General features: G+C 33.0%; 1 protein-coding gene across 1 annotated transcript in view; it reads left to right on the top strand.

The window, feature by feature from the left end:
• LOAG_17370 (transmembrane protein) overlaps positions 1–10,965 on the top strand; it is a gene marked incomplete at its 3' end in the record, with an annotated part of 14,368 nt that extends 3,403 nt beyond the window's left edge. Inside the window, exons 9-35 of the mRNA XM_020450032.1 lie at positions 468–627; positions 715–862; positions 1,136–1,303; positions 1,651–1,725; positions 2,014–2,178; positions 2,451–2,569; positions 2,826–2,934; positions 3,202–3,385; positions 3,633–3,726; positions 3,833–3,911; positions 4,031–4,132; positions 4,282–4,541; positions 4,668–4,769; positions 4,983–5,131; positions 5,314–5,503; positions 5,669–5,857; positions 6,287–6,441; positions 6,810–6,949; positions 7,393–7,583; positions 7,915–8,008; positions 8,124–8,181; positions 8,542–8,785; positions 9,027–9,098; positions 9,339–9,505; positions 9,659–9,823; positions 10,195–10,509; positions 10,688–10,965. Coding sequence (XP_020306344.1) covers positions 468–627; positions 715–862; positions 1,136–1,303; positions 1,651–1,725; positions 2,014–2,178; positions 2,451–2,569; positions 2,826–2,934; positions 3,202–3,385; positions 3,633–3,726; positions 3,833–3,911; positions 4,031–4,132; positions 4,282–4,541; positions 4,668–4,769; positions 4,983–5,131; positions 5,314–5,503; positions 5,669–5,857; positions 6,287–6,441; positions 6,810–6,949; positions 7,393–7,583; positions 7,915–8,008; positions 8,124–8,181; positions 8,542–8,785; positions 9,027–9,098; positions 9,339–9,505; positions 9,659–9,823; positions 10,195–10,509; positions 10,688–10,965 — 4,172 coding nt within the window. The remainder of the gene's footprint in view (positions 1–467; positions 628–714; positions 863–1,135; positions 1,304–1,650; positions 1,726–2,013; positions 2,179–2,450; positions 2,570–2,825; positions 2,935–3,201; positions 3,386–3,632; positions 3,727–3,832; positions 3,912–4,030; positions 4,133–4,281; positions 4,542–4,667; positions 4,770–4,982; positions 5,132–5,313; positions 5,504–5,668; positions 5,858–6,286; positions 6,442–6,809; positions 6,950–7,392; positions 7,584–7,914; positions 8,009–8,123; positions 8,182–8,541; positions 8,786–9,026; positions 9,099–9,338; positions 9,506–9,658; positions 9,824–10,194; positions 10,510–10,687) is intronic.
• Positions 10,966–13,135: the final 2,170 nt, after the last annotated feature.

Raw genomic sequence — 13,135 nt, 5'->3', positions numbered from 1 at the left:
TTGTTCAAAGTGACTTCTCACTCAAAACGTAGTCGAAGTTTGTCGCACAAATATCCCATGCAATAAACCTCATAAGTCTTATTTTTCTTTGAGCGATGTTTTGCTTTCGACTCAGATTTTCTCTTTAAGAATCTTTATGTGGAAAGCAATGAAAAGCTCAATGGTATTTATATGGAATTCGCTTCAAAGCCGCCAATTTCTGTGAAATGTGGAGCCAGACAGCAACCTGGTACTTTTTTTTTTTTTTATTTTCATGTGGGTCATTAAGATCCCTTGGACTCTCAATGTTACGCGGTAATAGTATAACACGTCAAGCACGTTAGAGTCTCTTAGTAAGCACTATCAATGTTAGTCGTTAAACTGCGCTTTTAATTTGAGTCATTTTCTGTACTGTTATTATTCGAACAACTTAATAAATATTTTTCCTGTTCGGGGATTACGAATAGTTTAAAATTTTACATTTATAGGCGCATCAAAAGCGATAGCAAAAATTATATTCGACACGAAATTATTGCGTATCAATGAGGAGGGGCCAAAGTTGGTTCATTATAAGGGAAGAATTGTTGCTGAAAGTCGCGGTGGCACTTGTAACGTTACCATACCATACACAGCACAGGTTTACTACGGGTAAATTCATCGATATCGTGGAAATTTTCTGTTCCATTTTGAAGATTTATTAAGCTATATTTTTTTTTGCTTTGTCACATATTCCAGTTCGATAAAACCGAAAGTGGAAGAAACAGCATTTCATAATCTTCTAAAGCCTCCTGTCTCACGAAGCATTTCATTAACTAACGATTTACCATTTGGAGTTGCTGTATGGAAAATAACTTTAAATGCAGAAGCACAAAGATTTTTTAAAGTAATTATTGTTTAACTGTTTGGACAATTGATTTAAAACCAGAATATCAGAATATTTCCTTACATTGTTCACAGTATGGTTAACCAAAAGATGTGTCATATTGAACAAGCAAAACTTACTACGGTGATCAAATAAAATGCTCCTTTTATACTTTCCTGAAATTTACAGTTTAACATTCTTTAATTCTTAAGTCGAATTTCGATATTTTATTTCTTTTTTCCCATGATGATTTTTCTCAGAGAATAAATTGTTCAAAACGACAACATTTTTCAGGCAAAGTTGATTTCAAATGTGGTAATGATAGCTGCCGGCGAGACAAAGTCCGCCATATATTTGCAATACGTAAGAAAGGAACGAGATGGTTTTGCAGCATTTTTCAATGCTCATACCAATGTTACGACATTTCAAATACCATTGGTTATATTCAGTGGCAAACTGAAGGTGAGGTTTTTCGAGTTTTCTCAATTCATGAAATAATGATGGCAATGAATTAAAAGCATTGTGAGATGAATAAATATTCAAAAATGCTTGAATTACTGTGATATTTCTTTTGTCTTGATATGTGTCGAAATATGTCTGAGACGCTGAATCTCATTTTTCATTTCGCTATTAAGGTTAGAAAATAATGGAAAGTTGCTTACAATACACAAAAATAATTGGCAAAAAAGTTATTGAAAAATGTCAGTACAAGTCGTCTGTGATATTTTTAAATAATGCTGTTTTGCTGATGCTGTTCTCAGTTCAGGATTTTGTTTTAATGTTTTTGTAATATTATTTGCTTAGTTTAGGTAGTTTTACACTCATTACATCAGAAGGAATTCAATTTTGGTTTGATTGATGCTGGTGATAGCCGCTCAATTCAGGTGATTGTTTTAGCACATGCATTTGGAAATTAACGAATTAGCGATCAACGAAAAAAACCTTGTTATGCGGAAGTTTTTTTCCTTTTTTTGCTTTTTAGTATACTAAGAAGTTAAAAAGGAGAATGAGAAGGCATCACATGGATTAAAAATCTACAAGAAGAGAATTTTTGATATATGAATTTTGCGGATATCACTAGAAGTGCCTCTCAAAAAGCGAAATCTAATTTAAAAATCGTAACTTTGGATAAAAAATGCTCTGTCTTGCTTAAAGTCACTGTATTTTTGCAGTTTTCCATAACAAACGAGAATCCAGTTGCCATTATTATAAAGAATTTAAAAAGAGCATTACCATCAATAACGACATTGTCATTATTGACTGTACAAGCTGAACAAAGCTCGATCTTAAATTTGACAAACCTTAAAAAATCAGACTTTTCGGGATCTTATCGAGAGGTTTGTACATTTTAAAGGTTCCGTTTTGTTATGGTGTTAGTTTTTGCTTGCAATATTAACGGCACTTCGGCATGACAGGGCAAACTAAGCTATAAAACCCCACTTCACATGCTATACATTTTAGGGGCATCTGTAAATCTTTGTATAAAGGTGACAAGTTTGGCATGTGGAAATGAGTGTGAATGAAATTTGTTGGTAGATCTAGGCAGAGTTCGAACTACTGGAACACTTTTTTCCTTTTTTTATTTGAATTACTGAAACACTTTTTTAAGGGTGAGGATTTTCCATTACCTGGCTCTAGTTCTGCGGTCTTCAGATATACTTTGCGAGCTCCAAATGATCGTGCGGTTTTGCATGATAAATTCGTCATTGAAACTGATTTTGAATATTCGTAAGTTTTCGTTTTATTAAACAAAACAGTTCTAACACTTGTTTTTCTTTTTAATGATTTAAAGGGAATATTTAAATAAGGGATAGAAAATAGACTATTTTTTGTCCTTTATTTTTTTCCGATGATGACCGAAACTTAGGGTTATATTAAACTGTATTAAGATTAGGTTGTATTTGGGTTGTATTAACCATAATGCAAGATATTAATATTTATTATTTGTATCATTTTCAATTTAACATTTCTATTATTTTTGTAGCTCATTCCCGGTGACTTATGCAGTTGGTCAAGGTACAATAGTAGCAGTACCCGAAGAACTCGTTTTTCCTGATACATTTCCTGGACGTATTAGTTCACATTCATTGAAGGTAACTGTAAGGAATTAGCGTTCATTACTGCTGCATTCCTAATTTTTTTGTTAGGTTAAAGTCAAATGTGTACATGAAAGTCCATTTTGTCAACATTTAAGAACTTCCCTTACTGGTTTCGTATTATTTCAATACCGCTGTACTGTTCCATATAAGAAATGTTCTTGATTTCGAAATAGTCTTACATTTGAACTTTTAACTATTTGGAAGCGCTTTTTTTTTACAAAATTTGAGTTTCAGAGGTTTTTCAAACTTTAAATATTTCAGGTATTTAGTACCTTTGAAGAAGATATGCGTGTTTTGCGAATTTCTTCATTATTCAATGATCGCAAAGTGTTTTTTGAGGCGGCAATTCGAGGAAGTACTCCAGTAATCAGAACTAAAGCACTCTCTGATCTCGGCCGTGTGCATGTCATACCAAGTATTAGTTGCACAGACGACTGTTACGTCGGTATACTTTTTTTTAGTATTACATTTAAAATATGCAAAATTCTCGTGTTTCAAAATGAATTCTACTTTTCAATATAAGGTAAAGGGAAGATCGAGATGTGCTGACCTATTGAATAGATTGATGTGGTGAAATAGTGACTGGTTTTTGTTCGAATGAATAAATTGTATCAGGAAAGAGTTAATGAAAGAAGTTTTTGAAACGGAAATAATGTAACATATTGTTAGTGTAAATATTTTCTTTCACTTAGGTATGCCCCTGCACACGGCCGACGGGCAGTGGTTTACATATGGCATGAAATTACCACAGAATCTGGCTGAAATCGATTACTATCTGTACAGCAGGTTTGAGTTTATTTTTTAAATTTATTTTTTTAGACTCACTTTTACACTTTTATTTTATTTCTAACATTAATGAAAGGAATTTCAAAATTCCGACTTTCATTTTCAGATTACGGCGAAGATTTCATGCGCTGCAAGCTGAAGGCAAACATTGCATGAATGGAACTATCATTATTGATACCGATAAGGTAGAGTAGTTAATTACTCCAACTTTTTTTATTTGTATATGATTTTAAAAAAAGAGCATTCTCAGCGAAAATTTAATTTTAGTTTTCCTTCTGGTGTCTTACAGTTCTTGGAATTTCAGGTCAAGCACTTGGAAGTACCTTTGGCCTCAGAGCTTATTTGGCCAAGGCTTTTAACTCGCTCCACTGTTCATTTCCCTCTGACGGCTGTGGGAAATTTTACTGTAAGTTCCTCATGATTTGAAATTCAGTTGCGTGCTTATTTCCTTTATTGTTGTCATTGATTTGCTTGACTTATTAAAGTTCAAAAACCTCAAGCTCTGGTTTTGTTTTTCTTTTTTTTAATGGTTGTACGATCCTTAACTCACTTCAGATAGTCAATTTAACATTAACAAATCCATCGTCGTTACCAATTGCTGTGCAGTTGTTGCCATTGGTTGTTTATCCCGATGCTGACACGTTGATTGATTTTTTCCGGAATGAGCTGGATTCACCACTTACAGACCCAATTGAAATGAATGAAACGTTGATGTTTTCGTTACGAGATACGGAACTATTCACTTTAAAACCTGATAGTCCGGTACCGAAATTAAGAGAACAACTGGAAAGCGTTCTTGGAATACCGATTCCAAAGTAAGTGTTTCTCCAGAACATCGCTTCAATCATTTCTAAAAAAAATAAATAATTTTAGAAAACAAAAAACCTTCGGAAATGCAAGTTTCATTCAAAATTTTTCTTTAGAGTATTTACTTTTTTCAGATTTACCTTATCGATGTTGCTACAACCGAGAATGAAGGTACGTGTTCGTGTTGGATTCTTACCTTCTGATTATGTTCTTCGTTCGTCGCTACTTTTAATTCGGTATAGTTTTCATTAGGTTTTCGAAACTAATCTTTAGAAAATGTGGGTGGTTTTTTTATTTTTTTAAATTATCATGATGTTTGCTAACTTAGTTCAGCATCACATTTTGAGGATAACGTAGTGGCGAGATTCTGATGGACTTAAGTGCTACATTCTAATTTCAAGGAAATCTTTTGAGTTCAATCTATTTTCTATCATGCAATTGAATTTTAGTAATAACCTAACGGTCCTGGAACCAGTTGTACTATATGGTCGCGGAGCACGCATGGATATGCAAGTAGAGGGTCGTGCTGCAAGAACTCGCGATCCATTAACTTTTGAAATACAACCGCATCATCTTTCAGATTGTCACAATCCAAAACGTTTGTTTCCTTCATAAATTTTCATCTAAATGTGATTTTTCCGAGTTTCAATTTGAATTTTCTTTCAACTTATGCAAGGTTCTACATTTCAATTAGTTATTTGTAATTTCATGTTCCGTTAGCAGACATGCAACTTTGTGTAATGTGTGCATTTTAGACGTCGTGGAGACTTTTAATTTCAGGTTTAACGCACAAACTTTTCACAACACTCACTGTAAAACGTTCCTTTACCATCATGAACACCGGCGAAGTAGTATTTACTGTCGTCAACATAAGTATCAATAATGTTCCTTGCGAAAATCGTGGTTTTCGCATTCTGAACTGTCAGCCATTTCGTCTTGAACCGAATGAAACACACATTTTGGATGTCGCGTTAGTTTTCTTTTTCTGAAGTATTTATTTAATATAATTTTCTTAACCTTAATAACTGTTTTGTTGTTCCTAATTTATTGCGGCTTTTGGAAAATGAACATACAACTTAGCTTTGTAGGATCGAAAATTTTAAAAAATTGAAATATATATTAGATATAATTTCAGGTATACGCCCGATTTTTTAATATCATGGAATGAGGCTGCATTGCAGTTTTATATGCACATGAACGGGACATCTTGGTTGTTCCCAATGGGTGCATCTGTACCACGCCATATGTTAGCCAAATGTCATGCAGCTTTGCCACGACCACCTTTTGAATGTTTTATGTATTACTCCTGCTTATCTGTTTTATTGTGAGCTTTCTTTCAAAAAATACGAAATAAATAAGTGAAATTGTTCAATGTAGCGGTAGGGACTCAGTTTCAGTCAAATCTGTTGAAGTGAACATTGAAGCTTAGCTGTTGTTTAAATGCTTTTTAACATTTAATCAATGCATTTTTTTTTTTGCCAGAAATTTTCTCTTAGCGTTTTTTTAAGCATGTTTTTTGGCACTTTTTTTCTTTTTAGTCGAATCTGTTATATAATAAACAATAAGTTAGACCTCGTTGTTAAGCAGTTTCATATTCATCTATCATATATTTACCAGTATCCTATGAGCACAAATAATCGATCCCACCTTTTTTAGTAATCAAGACAGCTTTGTTAACTTGCATAAAGTTACTTCAGGATGTGTCTAGTTTTAAACACGTTCCTGAAAGTTGCAAAATAATTCATCATTTCAGGTTTTGCCTTATTTGTATCGTTGCTTGTGCATATCTGGAAGGTGATAGAACGATAACATGCGGTATAAGGCAGCAATTTGGCCAGATACGGCGAGTCTTAGATCCGAACACTACTGATATGCGACGCACTCGTGATAAGGGACTCTGTTCTCTATGTATTTTTTTTCCTTTTTATCAACATAGTCTAATAACTTAGTGTCTAAAACTGTATTTTCAGTAGTTGACAAACAACTACAAAATAAACAAATAAAGTTGACAAACTTTATTAACACTGGCTTAAAGGAGGACGAAATATTTTGATATTACTAAGTTTTCCATTTTAACACTTTGTGTAGCTGCAATACTGCAATCTCCAAATGTTGCTACGAAATTTCGAAGTCACGAGTTCAGTACTTTTTAAAACACAATGAAGAGATTCAGAGAGTGTAAGAGATTTCACAAAATGGAGGATCATCGTTTGGTTTTTTCCACTTGCTTATTTTTTGCTTAGTGAATTTCTTAAAAGTTCGAAATTCTTCTTTAGCAAAATTCAAACCGTCAGCACCTCGTCGGCATGTTTTGCACTATTCAGAAGATTCTAATTTGTTGATACGCTCATTCTGGCAAGCAGCAAACAGTGTTCTGTGGTTGTTTTCGTTCGTGTGGCAGTTCCGTGGTGATGATGTATGTTCTGTTTTTTTTGGATCATCTTTTGAATACTTTCTGTATGTTATTTTCCAGTTATTTATATTATTAATAAGCATTAATAATTTATAGCTCTGAATTACCATCTTTTTCCCAATTCGTAAACATTTCAAAAATTCATTTTATTGTTGTCTTTGTATTCCGCAATTAGGGAAGACTGATTATTGCACTGATATGCTACAGCAGTGGATATCAAACCTCATCAATCATGTTGAGCTTTCTTTAATGTCATATTGCTGAGGTGGTATTATACGTCGGTCATGGTCATCCAAATTGTATAACTTATGAATTTATTCCAAAAACCATTGTCATATGTTTTTCTTTGGTCTTGTTAGGTTTGTTCGAAGGATTGCTTCTGACAGCATCTTTCCATCTAATGCAACAAACTTTGCATATCTTACCTTCAAAAGCTTCTCATTCAGACACGAGTAACAGTAAAACAAGTAAGAACACGTCAGAAAAAAACACTGATTAAATGTCATGGTGATTCGACCTTTTCTACTAAAGGTGCTTCTTTGAATAGCGGTAAATCAGCATCGACGCCATCTGATTCATCCAACATAACAGCCGGTGGTGGATCGAGTGCAGTAGAAAAACGATACGGCTACAAAAGGTATGGTACGGAATATATATATATATATATATATATATTTCTTTGAATTTCGTTAATTGTACTACTAAATATTGTGTTGTTAAATTATTTTGTGAATGGAATGCAAACTAACAGAAAGAACGGAATAATAGCATGCTTTTTTGTCAGTAGCACACCTGATTTATGCTTGATCGGGGACACAGTCGAATCTTAAAACCGTGATTAGTGCAATATAGAAATGTGTGATTGGTAAGTAGAAATGAATTCAATAAAAAATTCTGGTTTAATTTTTTCTGTTGAAACATATTTCTTAATGGTCAAATTTTCCTTTAAAATGCTATTATAGCTTTAGTCTGTCATCGTATTCGATCGGACATGCATCACATAGTATTAATTCTCAAAAGAATGTATCTGTCAATGGAGTGTGCAGATCCTCAAAGGAAAAGGTTATTTAAAATTAATTTAAAAAGGAGAACAGTTCTTTTTTATATATGTTATAATCTCATTGAATTAGGCTTGCTTTAAATTAGATTTTGATAAATATCTACATATCGCTTTTAGGTAAGCGCAGAAAGAACATCTTTTCTAAAGACGAGAGAAACGAAAGAAAATCGCGCAGGTAAAATTGGTGTTTTAAAACAATTACAGATCCAATTTTAGTCGATAGTTTTGATTGGCCTGCATATGTTTCTGCTACTAAATATTGATAGTTGATTTTCTTATTACAGATGGAAAATTTTAAGGGAGAACTTGGAAAATCGTAGTTTCCTGGTGATTCGGAAACTTAAAATTCACATATTATTGTTGATTGTACTGATGTATATATGACATAGAACTTACCTGTATTAATATGTATATAACGCAGAACAACTTGAGTAGTTCTGGTGATTTTAACCTGGTTAATCATAATGATTTCTTAGCGGTATTTCATGGATAGGATTGGAAGGAAATTCGACCGCATATAATGTATTAATTTAAGGTTCAAGTAGATTACGATCTAGAGCTGTCTTGGAAGCTGCTACTGTTTCGTGTCCTTCAGGCAGTTCTGACAGTCATGTCAAGAATACAGACCTAGTCAAAGATGAAAGCCCAATTTCACGGGATACTAAGAAACCAGAGCACAATTACATATCGCATAATGTTGCCGTTCTTCAGACTACAGAAGAGAGCAAAAGTAGTTATAACTGGCTTTCAATGCATCGTGAAAAGTCTGTTGATGAAAGGTTAGAATCTGAAGGAAAAAAGAGTGCGTCTTTTACGAAAACCTATTCAATGTTATACCACATGTATTCAAACTGCATGAAGGAAATGAAGTGTCGCTACTAGGCATCTTCTGATTTTGTTTTTTACGGACTTTGGGCATTTTTTTAAAAATATGTGATCTAGAGTTGGTTTTTGTTAGTTTTAAAACTTTTCACAATTCTTTTCCTTTTATCATAATTAATATGAATGGTGGATCTTCAGATCAGAAGCGGGACTGAGTGATGCGAGTGCCCCACCAGAGTGGGTAGACGGTCCTGCTATAATAAATGGCAAGTTCTCCAGGATTTCTTAAAATTTTTCTTAGTTTCATCAAGAAGCAGTGATCTGACTGTGCCGCAACTGATGAAATTATCGAAAAAGTTCTTCCTCTTTTTATGTCCACCGAAGACATGGTTTTATTTATTTATCAAATATCCGTTCGACTTTTATTCCTTAAATTTTAATTATAACGATCAGAAATTTATTCATCAGTTCAGTTTTGTATTTAGACGGAAATGTCGATGAAGACTTTAGTGCCTTAGCTGATGCTACTGAACGTTTATTCTTATCGGAAAAAAAATTGTCAGCACAGCAGTGTTCAGTAGGGCCATCTCTACCGTCATCTGTAACCGTCGTCCACCCAACTCGATTGGAACAAAGAATGGATCCGCAAAGAAAACAAGAAGTTTTTTCTGGACATGGTAAATTTTTAGGTAGATGATGTTTCAAGTAAATATGGGGATTCGTAAAAATTGAGCACAGCGCTATATTCTTTTCAAAGAGTGTGAAGATAATTCAAAAATTGAAACCATTTGAAATAGAGAAAAGAACATTTTAATAACAAAATACCGAAGTTTTTTATCTGGAGTTTAAATTCTACCGTAAAATTTCGGGTCCAATTGGTTCTCAACGAAATAATGGCAAAAAGGGAGGTAATCGGCCAAGTGCGTTCATCGAACAGTTACAGAGAGAACGAAAACTAGCGGAAGATCAATATTTGAGAAATAAATGGGTGATTGGTTCGTTTCAAATATTTGTTTTTAAAAACTGCCATTGTAAAGCACACATTAGATTTGTTATGGTTGAGCTGGTGTTGGATCAATCTAATTTTTAAATTCTGTTTAGTTGTTTAAATTTTCGATTTTCATAAGCCACTAGTCTTCCAGAATCAAGTGTTTTCCAAATTCTACATTTAAAACAGTAAGAGATTCGGATAATCGATCGAATGAAAGGGATGAATGACATGTAAGCAGCCTCTCATTTTCATAGTTGCATTTGTATAATCTCTTAGTAACAAGTAGCAACGTTGAAAGTGTATGATTTGAAAAATAGCATCTAATCTTGGAAATTCAAAACGAAGAAAAAATTCAAAGTGAGAATTTTTTTTCAGAGGAAAAAGATGAGGTTTGGCCAGGTTTTAATCTTAGATTGCCGACACTAGCGGAATATTTCTGCGATCATGATCATGATAAACAAGGAAACAGTGAAAGTGTTTGGCAGATGCCACCGATTTCCACTAGCAATAATTGGTCGCAAGCAACAACAAACGATTTTGTTCAACAACTGCCAACCTCAGACGGTGCATGTAATTGTCTTGCAGAATCAGTTCGTGCATTTAGGCTTAATCCAGAAGCGCCACCATTTATTATCGAAAATTCATCGAATTCTCGTCCTCGACGTCCTCGACCAACAAATTTAGCAGCAGGTTATGAATTATTTTATTTCAATCCCAATTCTTGTTCTCTTGAGTTTTTCTTAAGTGGCATTCCGAAATTGTTTTCAATTTCATTTTTCTCTTTCAATTCGAAAAGCATTTTATCTTAGCCGGTTTTCATCCCAGTTAAAAAACTTTAACCCGACTTTTCACAAACTTCTTTTTCCAGAACCAGTTTTTCCGTCACCGCACCAATTGCCATCACCTCGACAAACAAGATTCGATCACGTACACAGAGTGCACCATCATAATACTTTTATCGATGATCCACTAGGATTGTCTGGAAGTCTTTTTGGTCGAGGTTCGGCAAACATCTGGGCTAGCGACCCACGTTCAACATCCGGAGTAGTATCTCGGGACAATAGATCCGAGCTAGACCCGAACTCGGGTGCTGTTTACTGGACCGAGATGACCTTAGCTGATGAGGAGAGAGAGAAGTGTCCGTAATTGCATTGAAATTGCAGCTAACGGTATGAAAAAGAATTATATCACATTGGGAAATGTTGCTCACATTTAATGTAAAATAAAAAAAGAAAAAAACCTAAATGCGACTATTTACATGTACCTGTTGTTAAACGAAATATTCGTATCGATTTCATTATTTCCTCTCTGCTGATATTATACCGCCTTATGCTGCTAAAATACAGAATCACGAAGAAACAGCTATTATCTCCGTTTCTTTTTTTTTTTTTTTGTTTCTATTCCTTCGAACAACTGCCTCGAAATTATTTACGACTTAGTAAACTGGCAGTGAATTGGAAGCAAGTCAACATGCAACATGAAACCCCTCTTCAGTCGTTCCTGCATTCATTACGTCCGAACAGTGCCGCAAATTTTCAATTTGAAGTACACAAATTTTTGACGTAATCTGTGTGAAAAGCCGAGGGGGGAAAAAAAGCAGTGAAACTAATTAATTTCTGAAAATATTACTATTCAAATTTCAATTAATAATTAGTTCTTGGTAGATATTATCATACACAACTGGCATTGTGATTTGATTATTCTTCGTATTCATTCAGTTTATAAGCATAAAAATCGAAATTGGACTGGTAAGGAATTACTATTGGTATAGATAAACGAGCACAATGAAATATATTCTAAGGAATGTTTAAAATGCGGGACATAGATTGCAAATTAAATTACATCATTTGTGATTAAAATTATTGATGAAAGTTTATGAGGGACTGATATCTGTATCTGTTTGCTTATTTCATTTTGTATACCATAAACATTCAAGGTTTCCTTAAATTTTTTTGGAAGTTCTATTAATATTTGTTATGATCAATTGGATATCAATTTCAATTTCAGAAATGTTCGAAGTTTAACTGGATTTAACTTAACCTTAATTTAACTTTAAATCCAATTTTACTTCTATTTAAAAATTTTTTAATTTAGTTCTGACTTAATTCTAATCTTAATTTAATCTAAATGAACTTAATTAACCCATCCATATGTATTATAGATTATCAGTGAGTTAGAGTTATTGTTGCTTGAAATCTTAAAAGTATTTTATTGCAAATGTATTCAATGCCTTACAAAGCATCCAGCATTACAACTATGATGCGAAAAATGAATACTTCCATCGGTCGGTATATTAATAAATTTAAAATGTCTCAGCAAAATTTTTGCAAATTTACATTATGCTAGCCATCTGTAGAGTTAAAGAAACGAGAATAGAATTGCTTTTTAACTTGTTTAATTTTTTTCCCTTTCTTGATCTTGCTATCATTCCCAAAATTACTATCCAGGTCGATGCACTTCTATTTTACATTTCTAGAAAAAAATGGAACTTATATGATTTTAGTCAATTTCAAACATGATATGGTTGTCAAATTATCATTCGTCCTTCCATGTGTTGTCATCGCTTTTGATGATTGATTAAAATTTCGTCAAATTTTTATCATTAATTAAAATGAGCAAAAAATTGAACTAAAAAAGTAGTTTGAGGAATACTTCTTACGACGATAAAAAATTGTGTCAACGACAAATTATTTGAGTTAAGATTGTTGTTGGTTAAATATTTTACAAGAAATGAACGAGAAATGAACGTAAATGAAAATTTTACAAGAAATTTCGCTTTTTTTCCAAAACTGAAAAAATGGTGCTATTTGAAAAGATGTAACAAATAAGTTTGCCTCATCTTTTGTTCTTTCTTTCTTTTTTATGAAAATAAAAGAAATTAAAAAAAATGCTTGCCAAATCTTTTGCTATATGTAATACTGCTGCGGAATTAGACATGAAATAATTTGGTGCCGAAAAGATCGTTATTAAATGATTACCGAATTTTTCATAACCATTTTGCATCACCTGAAAGATAAAAAAAAGAGAAGTGATTTATTTATTGATTGAATGGATTAGAAATTATTATAATGATCGCTAGCAACAATTCATTGGTGCAAAAATGGTTTATAAATGATTTAAAAAATTTTCGAACAATTAGCTTTCATCATAATACGCCTTTCATCTAAAATATTGGAATTTTTTTTTTTATTTTTCAATTAATTTATGAAACGAAGGTAAATGAAAATTCAAGAAGAAATAATGATTTAAAGTACTGAAATGTTCACAATTTGAAAGAATGTAATGAATTTAATTAAGGCANATTTTCGCTATTATA

The sequence above is a fragment of the Loa loa genome, assembly GCF_000183805.2.
Source record: "Loa loa unplaced genomic scaffold supercont3.67, whole genome shotgun sequence".
Lineage (NCBI taxonomy): Eukaryota > Metazoa > Nematoda > Chromadorea > Rhabditida > Onchocercidae > Loa > Loa loa.
The sequence above is the reverse complement of the archived record's forward strand: the minus strand, read 5'-3'. Positions and strand labels throughout refer to the sequence as shown.